Consider the following 15,000-nt stretch of genomic DNA (forward strand, 5'->3'; position numbering starts at 1 on the left):
AATTTTTTTGAATAAAAAATATTTTAAGGGGTCCCTCAAGACCCTCTAATATTTAATGGGTCCCTAATATTTTCAAAAAAAAAAATTTTCAAAAATATGTCAACCTGGTACTGAAATGAAGCAAAATTATATAAAAATTTCAAAAATAATATAGATTTCTAATATAGAATTGTTATTTTTGGTTTTATTACATGAAAAATTACGTTTTTTAACAAAAAAACAAAAAAATGCATTTTTATGTATTTTTATGACAATTTTAATAAATAAGCTAAAATTTTTCCAAACTAAATATTATTTTTGAAATTTTTATATAATTTTGCTTCATTTGAGTACCAGGTTGACATACTTTTAAAAAACTTTTTTTTTGAAAATATTAGGGAACCATTAAATATTCGAGGGTCTTGAGGGACCCCTTAAAATATATTTTATTCAAAAAAATTTTAAATCTAGTGTTTTTGTATTAGATAGAACACATTAAGGGAGTCTCTGCATATATTTTTCAAAAATGTTGTTTTTTGGGACACCCTAATATATATATATATATATATATATATATATATATATATATATATATATATATATATATATATATATATATATATATATATATATATATATATATATATATATATATATATATATATATATATATATATATATATATATATATATATATATATATATATATATATATATATATATGAAGCTTTTTTTTTCCTTAAACAATTTAAATTTTTATAAAAACACTTATTAATTAATTTCAGGCTTATAAAATAAAATTATATATAAAACACATAAATTTATACCTTTCTTTAGCTTTTAAACATCCATCTAAATGGATATTAACTCTTTTTATTGGAATTGGCTCATTACAAACTGGACAACAAGCTAATGAACAAAAAACCACAATTAAAAAGTTAAAACTTGTTTTAACATCAATTCATTATATAAAGTCTAAATGGAGACTTAATTAATTGTGTTGCTCAACACTGATTGCTTAATGACTCCTATTTTTGTTAGCAGCTCAATACTTATTGAGTAATAATTCCTGTAATGTTTTTTAGCTCAAATCACAGAAAAATTGCTTACATTCGATTAGAACATAATTTATTAATTTTGATGATTTTACATCATCTTTATAGTGTCTTCCCTATTATTTTTTAATATAGTGCATTTTGTAATGGTTTTTATCTTACCATTATTGTATTTTCTATTAATCGTCAGTTAAGTCAAGCAAGAAAAAAAAAAAAAAAAAATATTTGTAAGCTTTGATTTTTTTTTATTTATTTCAATCACAATTTTGTCATTTTTATAATTTTTAATTTATTTTAATAAGAATGCTTACCAAATTAATAAAATACCTATATTGGAATTAGGTCTTATCAAATAATTGGTAATGAAAAAGTGAAAAAGACAGTAAACCAAGTTAATTTTCAAACTAAAAAATAGAGGTATTAATTAAATAGTTTTTTCTGGAAGTAAATGAAAATGTGTCAAGCATTTTTTTGAAGATGTAAAAGTTGAGAACTTCTGTTACATTTATATTAATGCTATTAAGAAAAGGAACACTTTAATCAGCTGCCACACAGTTACATAAAAATGTTTCATGGACTACACATTTAACAACTCCTGGTGTCCTAATGTAGTGAACTAAAAGCAGGAACCAGTAATGGTGACTCAATCTATTTGACATTACTTATGCTGTAGTAAACCCTTGTAATATTGAATAAAAATGCCATGGTGTTGTCAATTTACAAGTGATTGGATACAGAGAGCAGAGCAAGGGTCTTTGGCTTTCCTTGTTCGATGAGATTGAATAATAAAAACTTATTCAAAGACAGTAAAAAAATCAGAGATAATTATTTTTTTGGAAGAATTTCAAAACTTATCAGAGCTTATAGTTATTTTGAGCTAAAAAAATATCAACATTTGCCTAACACTTAATCGAAAATGTGGAAACCTATTTTTACCAGACAAAAACTAATAAAGCTGAGACCTTATAACAAATAAAATAATTAGACACAAAAACAAATTACAGAAGACTCTAAAAGCTATAAATTGAAAAAGTAAGAAAAATATAATAGAAAAAAAAGTTCAATACATTAGTTCAATGCTGTTTGCATATTATAGATAGATACTAGATGTAAAGTTTGTCATCTAATTGCTAGATGAACACAAAACTTCTGTATGTAGACTATCAAATATATATACAATTTTGTTTAAAAAAGTTTGTTTGCTTTAAAGGGATCCCAAACCTCCAAAACATGTTGTGTTCATATTAAAGAGAATGATAAAAAAAATGTTTGAGCTAAATTTTTTTGCTTAAAACAAAATAATAAATGAATACCAAGAAACACTAGCTTTTTTATTTTATTCGAAGCTTGTCTTCTCAGTTTTATTGTAGGCCTAAAAGTCAGCATAATATGCGCCACAATCTACAGACTTGATAATTTATTCAAGCATGTTTTATTCTTAAGAGTTTTAGTACATGACGTCATTGATTTTTTTTTTGTTTTTGCTAGAGATTGATTATGTATATAATCTTAGGAATAAAATGCACTTGAATTAATTATCAAGTCTGTAGATTGCGGCGTATATTATGCTGACTTTAAGGCCTGCAATAAAACGGAGTAGATGAGCTTTAACTAAAATAATAAAGTTAGTTTTTCTTCTACACACACACACACACACACACACACACACACACACACACACACACACACACACACACACACACACACACACACACACACACACACACACACACACACACACACACACACACACACACACACACACACACACACACACACACACACATATTAATGTACTTACCCATATCGTCTGCGTTATCAGAATTCCTAGTGGTAGTGCTTTGAGATGCAAAACATTTATTGAGATCATTTGATTTAACTGTTTCCTTTAATTTCTTTGAATGCTTTGACGATTTTTTTTGATTGCTTGGCGTAGCTGTCATTCGAAAATTTGGCACTGGTTCAAATTCATCTGATTCTGTCTAAAAATTTATTCTACTCAAAATTAACTTTTGTAATGAATTTTTTTATCAACATTGAGTTTATAAAATTTAAAAATCTTTTTAAAACTGTTGCTACCTTTTTGTAAAAATAAATACTTTCTCTTCATCTTTATCATTTGTTATAATAATGGAATGTTGTTGTTTTGGTACACCTGCAACTAAGTTACTAAACAGCTTGCATACTCACTATAACATCATTTTTATGGACTAACTTAAGGAAAAAATCTTTTTTTTATACTTGATGCAGGTAACCTGCGGTGCTTAACTAGACCGAGCAATGAAAGTCCACAGAAAAACATGATATGTTTTTACTGAATAAATTTTTTGTATAAAGGAGGATAGGTAATAAAAGCAAATAAAAATGAACATATGTTTAGAATAAATACAGATTTATTTTGAGGAGAAAAAGCTTATACACAAATCACAGTCAACAGTAATTTTGTCATTAAAGTATATCTAAAGCAAACAGAACACATAATCAACATACATAAAAAAAACTCATAAATCTTTAACAGATAAAAAAGTTTAACTTTTTTTTTTTTTTTTTTTTGTAATTCACCTCCCCAAGGCCAAGAAGGCCACTACAGATAAGGAGGCTACTTGTGGTTATAACCCTCTCTCAATTCTATAACTCCGAAACACGAACAAGGCCACTGCGCGGAGAAACGAGTTGAGCGCGGTACTACCGGAGACGTGGTGGGAATCGAACTCGGAACCTCTCGCTTATGAAGCGAGCGCTCTACCACTACACCACTACCGCATAACTTACTTTAAAACAAATATATATATACATGTATATACATAGATAAACTAATATTTATATTAAACAAACATAATATGATACCAGGTATAGGCTGTTAAATGAAACTTTATTATAAAAACAACAAGTCGCTAAAATTGGTACTAATTGGACAAATAAACCCAGGCTGATAATATATAGAAATATACATGTTGGAAAAACAAGAAAACCATACAAAGTATACAAAAAACTTAATGCTGTCATAGATATCTAGATCAAATGTTGCTAACTAATCAAAAAAACAGAGTTTGAATAAAATATAGTGACGATGACAAAAACAGCAAACAAAACTACATCAACCAAAAATGTCAAAAACTATGTAGGGTGGAAGAAAAAAACTTGTATAAAATTACAACCTAAAACTAACATATGCATACATACATACATACATACATACATACATACATACATACATACATACATACATACATACATACATACATACATACATACATACATACATACATACATACATACATACATACATACATATATACATACACATACTAACGTAGTCAAAGTATTGAATGTACAGTAGAATCAAGTATTATTGGATACCAGCATAAAAAATCTGAATATTGTTCATTCCTGAACTATTTTCACCCCTGTCATACTCCAAATTACCTATGACAGACTAGACACCTAGACACAAGGTAGCTCAGACATATTTCAGAAACAAACATCTTTTCCTATGGAAACAGTAACTATGTATGTAATCATAGTAATAAAGTAAGTACACATTGAAATAAAATTAAAATAATAATATTAAAAAAAAAAAAAAAAAAACAATAAATGGATTGCAACACAGGTAATATAACAAAAAACATATTAAACACATAAAAGGTAGGTACACAAGCTCAAACAACTCGCTAGTAAAAAGCAAGCCTGTAAAAGCCCTGTTACACTCACAACTAAAATGTATGTAAAACTAGGAAGCAGACCTACACACACAAAATTAGTATCTTATATGCAGAAAATATAAAGGACGGTGTCAAAGAAAGACATTTAATTGAAACAGCTTTGCATTTAATTAAAAAATTTTGTACTGGTTCAAATTTATCTGATTCCATTTAAAAATTTATTTTATTCAAAAATTTTTTTTTTAATACATCATTAATTAAGATTGAGTTTATAGAATTTAAAAATCCTTGAAAAACTTTTTGAAACTGCAATTCAAAAAAAATAAAAACTTTCTCTTCATCTTTATTATTTGTTATAATAATGGAATGCTGTTGTTTTGGTACACCTGCGACTAAGTTATAGCAACTTATATACTCACTAAAACTTCATTTTTTGAGGACTATATTATTACTTAAAGAAAAAGTTTTTTATGGCCAAAAAAAATGGTCATAATAATATGGTCATAATATGGTATAATAATATGGTCATAATATGGTCAATTTTTGAAAAAAAAAACCTGGAAAAGAAGACAGCTATAAAAACTTCAAGAATATTGATATAGTCAGAATACAATTTTTAATTTTGAAATTTTTATCATTACAAATAAAAATCATTGAAAAAGATTAAAATAGGAAACCAAAAGGTCACAAGAAAGAATCCAAAAATTTATAGAATAATATCTATTATAGATATGTAATAATCATGTCTTTGGCTCAATTTCTTATGCTAGTAAATAAAAATACTCAAGATCATAAAATAACAACAAAGTACCAAAAAATCAACCAGAAGGAACACTGAAGAAGACTGAATGTCATAATGGCAATTAAAAGCTATGCATTCTAATAGCTTAATGAGCAACATAAATTACTGGCTAATATAAAATTTTCTGTTACTACTACACATTAAGTTTAGTTTAATAAAAAACTTTGCGAAAGTAATAGACAAAACATTTAGTTTTGTCTTAAATAGCTATTAAAAAAATTTCTAAAATTTTGTGGTGCAAAACTTAAATCAAGCAACTTTGTGGGACCTAAGATTTGAGAGGTTTTAAAAAACAAAAATTTCAAACAACTAATGATAAAAATGAGAATTGGAAAGTGTTAGTGTGAGTTTTTATTTTATTATTAGCAGGGATGCGGAGTCCCTAAAATGACTCCAGATTTGAAAGTCACAAAAATATTACTTTATCCAAGTTTTTGGTATCCGGGAGCTCTAAAAATATAGATAAGTTTATAGATTACTAATAGGAAAAAAATTAAGACTTTTAGGTTAGAGGAACAACTATTTTTTGAACCCAGAGTCCTTAGGTATAATGGCGGCACGGACTACGGGACTCCAGGACTCCGGGCTTAAGAACAATAAGTTTCAAGTTATTAAATTTCATGAACTTTTTTCTTGGGACTAAATAAATCTCATGAACTTTTTTCTTTTTTTTTGGGACTCCGCATCCCTGATTATTAGTATTGGTTTTATACTTTTCAAAACTCCAAGAGCAATGTTGTTTTGCAAAAAAAAAAAAAAAAAAAAAAAAAGGTTTAACTATAAAAATAATGTGTCAGAATCAAAACAACCTGCTTCTACAAATTTTGTAGAACCATTAATATTTATGAATACTTTTTTGTACGAACAACTTCAATGCTGCACACAACTATTGTTTATAGCTAGGAGCTAATTAAATATTATCTTTGCATAATTTATCACCATAATTTTCTTTTTGAACAAAACTAATAAACATTTTTTCTTCTATAACCTTCTATAATCCAAATGTAATAATAATTTTTTCCAAAAGTTTTTGCTTGACTACTTTCAATACAAACACCCTTGTGAGAAAAGCAACTAAAAACTTGCAAGTTCTAAAAAATCCGTTAATAAACAATTTGCTACAAGTTTTTTTTTGATTTGTGTAAGTAGTTACCTAATTCTGTTTGTTTAAGAAATATTGATGTGAACATTTTGTTTTTATTTTGATGTTTTAACTGTAATTTGACATTGACTTTATTAAATTTGTTTCTCCACACAGCAGCCTTGTTCATCAAGGTTCGTGTTTCAGAGTTATAAAATTGAGAAAGGGGTAAAACCACAAATAAGCAGCCTCCTCATCTGCAGTGGCCTTCTCGGCCTTAGGGAGATGAACTAAAATAAAAAATATAAAAAAAAAAAAAAAAACTTTTTTGTAATTATGTAATCATCATTATCATCATCATCATCATCATCATCATCATCATCATCATCATCATCATCATCATCATCATCATCATCATCATCATCATCATCATCATCATCATCATCATCATCATCATCATCATCATCATCATCATCATCATCATCATCATCATCATCGTCCTCATCATCATCATCATCATCATCATCATCATCATCATCATCATCATCATCATCATCATCGTCCTCATCATCATCATCATCATCATCATCATCATCATCATCATCATCATCATCATCATCATCATCATCATCATCATCATCATCATCATCATCATCATCATCATCATCATCATCATCATCATCATCATTGTAAATGTAAAAACTATATTACCTTAACATCTTGACAATATTCAGACAAATTAATAGGACATTCTGAGTGACTTGTGACGTTATAGTACTTCTCTAGTATATCAAGCAATTTTTTTCTATAAAATAGATAAATCTTATTAAAACAGTCTTTAAATCAATCAGAAGTTTATAATTCTCAATTGGTTGCATTAACTACTTATTGTTTATTTTAAATTTTAATATGTTTCACATTTAATAAAAATATTATTTAACATATGTTAATGTTGTCATTAACTTATTAAAATAAATGAAAATATAAAATAATATAATGGTATAAAAGAATATAATGTTAAAATAATATAATGCTATAAAAAAATATAATGGTTTATAAAATTGTCTTGAGCTTTTTAGCTGCTTTATTTCAGTAGTAGAGATAACAGAGTTTAGTAGATATAAGTAGAGATAACAGAGTTTAGTAGATATAAGTAGAGACAAGATAGTTTTAATTAAGCTTTTGCTTATTAAAATTATCTTTCACATTTATTTTGATTCAGCATTATTTGCTGAATCAAAATTAAATGTGAAAGAAACAATTAAATAGACTAGTAATGAAAGTTCTAAAAATTTTCTGGCCAAAAAATGAATCTTAATTTGTCTTGGAAAATTTAAAAATAATCCACTCTAAACTTATTTTTTAATATTTATTTACGAAATAAACTTAACTTGTCTTGGCACTTGTAAATCATTTTTAATGGCAATATCTATATAACTTAATAACTAAATTAATAATAACTTGATTTTGGCATATATAACTGGATCTTGATGGATGATTTTGGCATATATAGATATTGGCATGGGCAATGGATAGAATGAGATAATGGATAGAATGGGTAATGGATAGAATGGAGAGAATGAAACCACAATAATTTCCAAACATAAATTTTGAAAGAGGTTCATGTGCAACTTGAAAACCAAATTTAGTTTTCATATTTTGCAGAATGAACTGCAGAGCTATCACCCAGTTGCCAGAATCAACAATGATTTCATTTAAAGTAAATTACTGCCATAAAAAGTTTTTAAACAAGACAACACTCAAATCCCTTTTTTTAGTATAACAAGAGCATAGAAGAAGAGTTAAAATCATAGAAAAAAGCATAAAATAAAATTTAAAAAAGAGCTCAATTTATAAATCAAATCAAATTTTCATAAAACTAAGAAAATTAATTTGATGACCACATCAAAATCAGCTCAAAGTCCTGATTTGAATCCATCATTGATAAATTTATGCAAATAACAAACAAATTGCAGCATAGATGATTTTAAAGTAGCTATTACCGAGTATTTAGAAAATATGGAAATATTTATAAAGTTTAAAAATTAAATATTTAAAAGTTATAGAATGCAAAAGACCAGTAATAAAGTAAAAAACCTAAAAAACTTTTTTTGTTTTTTGTGTTTTTTGCCATTCTTTAGTACTTTGCAGTACTAAAGTAAAAAACTACTTTCTTTGATTTCAATTTGACAAAATCAAACATTCTAGATGCCAAAAGTATATGGTGGAGTATATGGTATTCAATGACTTACAAGTGCATCAGTAAAAATAAGACACCAATTTTTTAATTTTTTTCTTATTTACTGTTAATTTCCATCATTCCTCAAGAACGTAAACAATCAAAAAAATAATTATAAATAAGATTTAAGTAAGTACTGTAATTTTGTTGACCTCAAGATCCAACACTCAAGTATTTTGATACAGGTAATATGGAAATTACTCTTATGTAACATCAAGAGTCATAAGTCTATACAGCACACAGTGATTCTGAATGTTGTATGTTTTTGAATTTGATTTATACAGAGACAATGAAGATAAGTCAGATAATTGGGTAGAGAATTCAATATTTTTATAATTGTTTTGCAAGAGAAAAATCTCTATACATCATTGTTTCTTATAAGTTTTTTGCAATGACATCTTTCTAAATGGTGACTAGCAGAAAATATAAAAAAAGTCAGAAAAATGTAACTCAGTTTTGTTTAATTTTGTAGGTTATTAAAAGGTCAAACTTATTCTAGGACATTCAAGAAAGTCAAGCTCGAAATTGTTTGACCAAATTTAAAGAACTATTTAAACAATTTGTAGATATTATTTCCACTTTTTCTTGTTTGATACAACTTGCAGTTGTCAGCAAAAAGCTTAACTTCTGCATCAGGTAAACAACGGCATATCTTGTAACTTTTTGGAGGCTTTAAGATTTTTTGAGATTCTTGCAAGGTCTTCGCAAATGGCGGATGCGTTTTTATAACGGCAAAAGAGAAAATTAAAGATAAATATAAAGAATATTGAAAAAAAAAAAAATCTATATATAAAAATATTAATTATTTATTTTATAAGCACAAATAACTTATCAACGATCATATAAATTAACTTGAAGCAAACACACACCAAAAAGCATTCAAAAAGGAAAAGAAAAAATATATATAAAAAAATAAAAAAGAACTTCGAATTTTTTAACACTTTATAAACTTAAATAAGAAAAGAAAAAAAAAAAAAAAAAAATAAGGAAAAAAAAGGTAAACAAAAGAATGAAAAGTAAAGTAAACAAATAAAAAGAAGAAAAAGATAAGAAGAATTTAATAATCAATTAAAAAAGAAAGAAGAAAAAGTAGTGTTAGAAGATTTTTTATTTTTTATTATTTCTTTATTTTTTGTTTTAGATAATTTTCTTTTTTCTTTACGATATAACTTGTAATCATGATTATAATTCATTAGTTATTATTTTTCAGTCATTATGTTATTATTTATTTTCTCACATTATTTTATTTATTCATAGTTAATTGTATTTATTATTAGTCCTCGTTTGATACCTAGTTATTTAATATATTACATTTATTTTTAATATTATATTTTTATAAACTTATTTATTATTGACTTATTTTTATTTGTTATTGTTCTAGTATCTTTGTTGATAATATTATTATTAGTAACAGTTAACAGTAGTTATATTATTATTAGTTTATATTATTAATATACTAGATATTATTATAGTATTAGTTTTTTTATATTCGATATTTATTGTTGTCATAGTTACTTTTAACATTAGTTCGTGGTTTGTCTAATTTTAATTTATTTTGATTGTTTAATTTTATAAAAGTTAGCTTTTAATTACCTTTAATGTGAATCTTTTTTTCTATCATTGTTCTTATTTTTTTGTATTGTTTTAAAAATTATTTTCGATTACTCACGCTAACGGTTACCCAAGTTTTAAATTATTAAATTTAGTCTTTTACTTTGCATTTATTTTTCAAACCTCTATTTTACACTTTAGTCACTTTAATTAGTTAATACTGCATATACATAAAAATATTTTTTTTTTAAAGATTATGGCATTCAAATCTCTCTGCAATACTTGTCATAAAAATATAACTGATAATCAAAGAGCCATCCAATGTGATCTGTGTAACTCATGGGTCCATGCAAAGTGTACTCATATTAATGCGTACTCTTATAATCTTCTTTCAAATGACTCATCAGATTTTTATTGTCATAGTTGTTTATCTAAGAGTATGGCGTTCAGCTCGATTTCCAACTTGGAGCTTAAATCAACATTATTATGTAAAAATATACCTACTAGTTCATTAAACTCTTTTGAGACTCCAAGTAATCATAAAAAGATCTTTAAAGATCTAAATAAATTTCCCAGTTCTGTTAATTGCAAATACTATGACGTTATTGATCTCAATAAAACTATGCTCCCCAATTCGGAACTATATATTCATCTTAACATCGCTTTAACACCGCTTAACACCATTCCACATTGACGAACTCTGTAGTCTTATCAGCTCTCTTAATAATTTTCCCTTAGCAATAGGTATTACAGAATCTAATTTATATATAAACGATACAAATATAACTGATATATACATAAACGGGTTTAATATTGAGCATTGTCCTACTGAGGCTAAAAAAGGAGGAGCACTTTTATACTTACGCTCAAATTTAAACTACGTAGTTCGCAATGATCTTATGATTTACTCATCTAAATATTTAGAGTCTATTTTTGTTGAAATCGAAAAACCTTGTGAATCAAACATAATAATTGGCTGCATTTATCGTCATCCCTCAATGAATCAACATGAGTTTACTTCTTCCCACTTAACTCCTCTACTTGAAAAGCTAAGTAACGAAAAAAAAAAGATCTTTTTAATGGGTGATTTTAATATGGATCTATTAAGTCACAATGAATCTAACCCTGTTTCTAGATATCTTGATTCTTTAACTTCTTACTCACTAAGCCCTTCTATAATTTTACCATCACGCATAACGGCTACATCTAAATCGCTGATTGACAACATATTCACAAACTTTCATTCAACTGATCAATACTCAGGTAACCTTACGATTTCAATTTCAGACCACATGGCACAATTTATTTGCATTCCTGGCATACCCAAACACCCCAAAAAAGTAAAAACTTACAGACGATGCTTCAAAAAATTTAATAAAAGTTTATTTATTGAAGAAATTTCTAATATCAATTGGGAACTCTCTATTAAAAAAGATGATGATGTTAATAAGTCTATGGTTTTTATTTTAAAAACATTTGATGAAATCTTAGACCGACATGCTCCTTACAAAATACTAACCAACCAACAAATTAAACTAAAATCAAAACCTTGGATAACGTATGGAATACTTAAATCTATCTCAGTTAAAAACAAACTTTATAAAAAGTTTATAAAATCAAAAAATATTTATAAGAAAAATGAATTATTTACAAAATTTAAATTTTATAGAAACAAAATTTCCAATTTATAAAAATTTAGCAAAAAAACATACTATATTACGTATTTTAATAATAATCTGAATAGTGTTAAAAACACCTGGAAGGGAATAAAAGAAATCATTAATATTAGACCTTCTACACACAATACATCTTTTAAACTTAAATTGAACAAAAATCTTATCACTGATCACACTGCCGTATCTAATATATTTAACAATTTTTTTAGCACTATACATAACAAACTACTTAGCAAAGCCATACCCCCAAAACGCGTATTTAGTGACTTTCTTAACATTCCAAATGCTAAATCGTTTTTTATTAATCCTGTTACTGAAAATGAAATATCTGGTCTCATTACAAACAAGCTCAAAACTGAAAAAAGTCTTGGTCCTAATAGCGTACCTACATTCCTCCTTAAACTAGTCCCACACATTATTTCAAAGCCTCTCTGTACTGTTATAAATAACTCATTTAAAAGTGGTATTTTCCCAGATATTTTTAAAGTTGCCAAAGTTATTCCAATATTTAAAAAAGGCTCTTTACTAGATTTCACAAATTATCGACCCATCTCCTTGCTTTCTAATATAGGTAAACTATTTGAGAAGGCAATGCATATTAGGCTTTATGCTTTTCTTGAAAAATTTAAATGTTTTTACACCCATCAGTATGGATTTCATGCCAATCACTCCACAACTCATGCTCTCATTGAAATGACTGAACTGATTAGAAAAGCAATCGATGACAAATATTTTGCATGCGGTGTATTTGTCGATTTACAGAAAGCGTTCGATACAGTAGATCATTCAATTTTGTTAAAAAAATTAGAATATTATGGGATCAGAGGCGTACCCCTTAAATGGTTTATTTCGTACTTAAACAATAGAACACAATTTGTTGCTATTAATGACTCAAAATCTACCCTTGTAAAATGTTCTAATGGTGTTCCACAGGGTTCAGTATTGGGACCACTGCTTTTCCTTCTTTATATTAATGATCTTCATACGTCCATTAAGTTTGCTACTGTTTACCACTTTGCTGATGACACTAACCTAATGCTAATTAATAAATCCTTAAAAAAAATTAACAAACACATTAACCATGATCTTGCCAATCTAGTTCAGTGGCTTCGCTCCAACAAACTTTTTCTAAACTCTAACAAAACTGAACTTATTATCTTTAAATCAAATAAAACAAAAATCTATAAACATATGAACTTTAGATTAAGTGGCAAAAAAATTGAACCTGTTAACTCAATTAAATATCTTGGTATAAAAATTAATTCAAATCTTTCCTTTTTATCCCACTGTGAAGACTTAGCAATGAAACTAAGTAGATCTAATGGTATGTTGGCCAAAGTTCGCCATTATGTTAATCTTGAAACACTTTTGAACATATACCATGCTATTTTCGGCTCACATCTTATATATGCATGCCAAATTTGGGGGCAGTCCCATCAACAAGCTCTTATTAGGTTATCCCACCTCCAAAACAAGGCTTTAAAAATTATTTATTTTCAGAATATTAAATTTAATTCTAATGTGCTCTATCTAACTTCTAAAGTATTAAAACTATGTGACTATATTCAATTTTCAAACTGCCAATTTGTCTGGAACCACCAACACAATAACCTACCTTTAACTTTCATCAATTTCTTTTCCAAAAGTGCCAACTCTCGTTATCACCTTCGTTCCAATAGTAATTTAAACCTGTCTGTCTCTAAACATTGCTCTCATAAATACGGACATAAATCTATAAAGTATCAAAGCATTAAAACTTGGAACAACCTTCCTTATGAACTAAAAGCTCTCAATTCATTCTCAACCTTTAAAACTAGATTATTCTACTTTTTATTAAAAAAATATAGTTAGTGTTTATAATTTCTATTATCAATTTTTGTTGTCTTTAGTATTTTTTTTTTTTTTTTTTTTTTTTTAATTTTTATTATATATTTTGTTGTCATTACTATTGCTTATTGTTATTTCTATAAATATTTACATTACTATTATTAACTACTTTTAACTATTACTACTAATATTAATATTGTTATCATTATTATTGTTATTATTTTTGTTATTATTGTTATTATTATTAAATATATTACTATTATTATTATTGTTATTGTTGTTATTATTATTATTATTACTAAGATTAATTGTATATAAATAAACTATTTTTTAAGGTATTTACTTGAGATTAGTATTTCAATACTATTTGTAAATAGCCGTGAAAATTTATTTTCAGAATATATATATATGATTGATTGATTGATTTAAATGCTAGAGGTTGGATATTGATTTTTCTATTGTAAAGTAATGGGGCATGTGATGAAATAGAGGTATTATGAGATGTTTATGTAAATGAAAATGACCATTTTGCATTAAAAAAAACTGTTTTATGAGACAACACCAAACCCAGGTTATAAACAAAAGGTGTGATATATTATGTAAAAAAAAAGTTGCTCACTTTTTATTTTCATGTTACATAAATAATTTTGAACTTATTTTATTTTATTGTTGTTAAGGTTGAGAAGGCCACTACAGTCAAGGCTACTTTATTGTGGTAACAACTTTATTGTGGTACTTTATTGTGGTAACAACAGAAGCGAGAGGTTCCGAGTTTGATCCCTACCACGTCCCTGGTAGTGCCGCGCTCAACTTGTTTCTCTGCGCAGCAGCCTTGTTCGTCGAGGTTCGTGTTTCGGAGTTATAGAGTTAAGAGAGGGTTATAATCTGTAGTGGCCTTCATGGCCTTGAGGAGGTGAATAACAAAAAAACAAAAAAAAAAAACTATCTTTCTCAACTCTTTAACTCTGAAACATGAACTTTAAAAAACAAGGTTGCTGTGCAGAGAAGCAAGTTGAGCATGGTACCACCAAGGACATGGCTAGGATCAAACATGGAGCTTCTTGCTTATGAAGCAAACACACTATTACACCACTACTGCAATTTCGATTGTTGCTGTTAAAAAACTGT

General features: G+C 26.8%; 1 protein-coding gene across 1 annotated transcript in view; it reads right to left on the reverse strand.

The window, feature by feature from the left end:
* The window catches only part of LOC101241243 (E3 ubiquitin-protein ligase RAD18), a 40,912-nt gene that overhangs the window by 21,102 nt on the left and 4,810 nt on the right, over positions 1 to 15,000 (reverse strand). Inside the window, exons 6-8 of the mRNA XM_065817505.1 lie at positions 7,291 to 7,384; positions 2,836 to 3,016; positions 807 to 888 (exon numbers count right to left, since the gene is read on the reverse strand). Of these exons, the coding sequence (XP_065673577.1) occupies positions 807 to 888; positions 2,836 to 3,016; positions 7,291 to 7,384 (357 nt within the window). The remainder of the gene's footprint in view (positions 1 to 806; positions 889 to 2,835; positions 3,017 to 7,290; positions 7,385 to 15,000) is intronic.

This window comes from Hydra vulgaris, chromosome 14, assembly GCF_038396675.1.
Source record: "Hydra vulgaris chromosome 14, alternate assembly HydraT2T_AEP".
Classification (NCBI taxonomy): Eukaryota; Metazoa; Cnidaria; class Hydrozoa; order Anthoathecata; family Hydridae; genus Hydra; species Hydra vulgaris.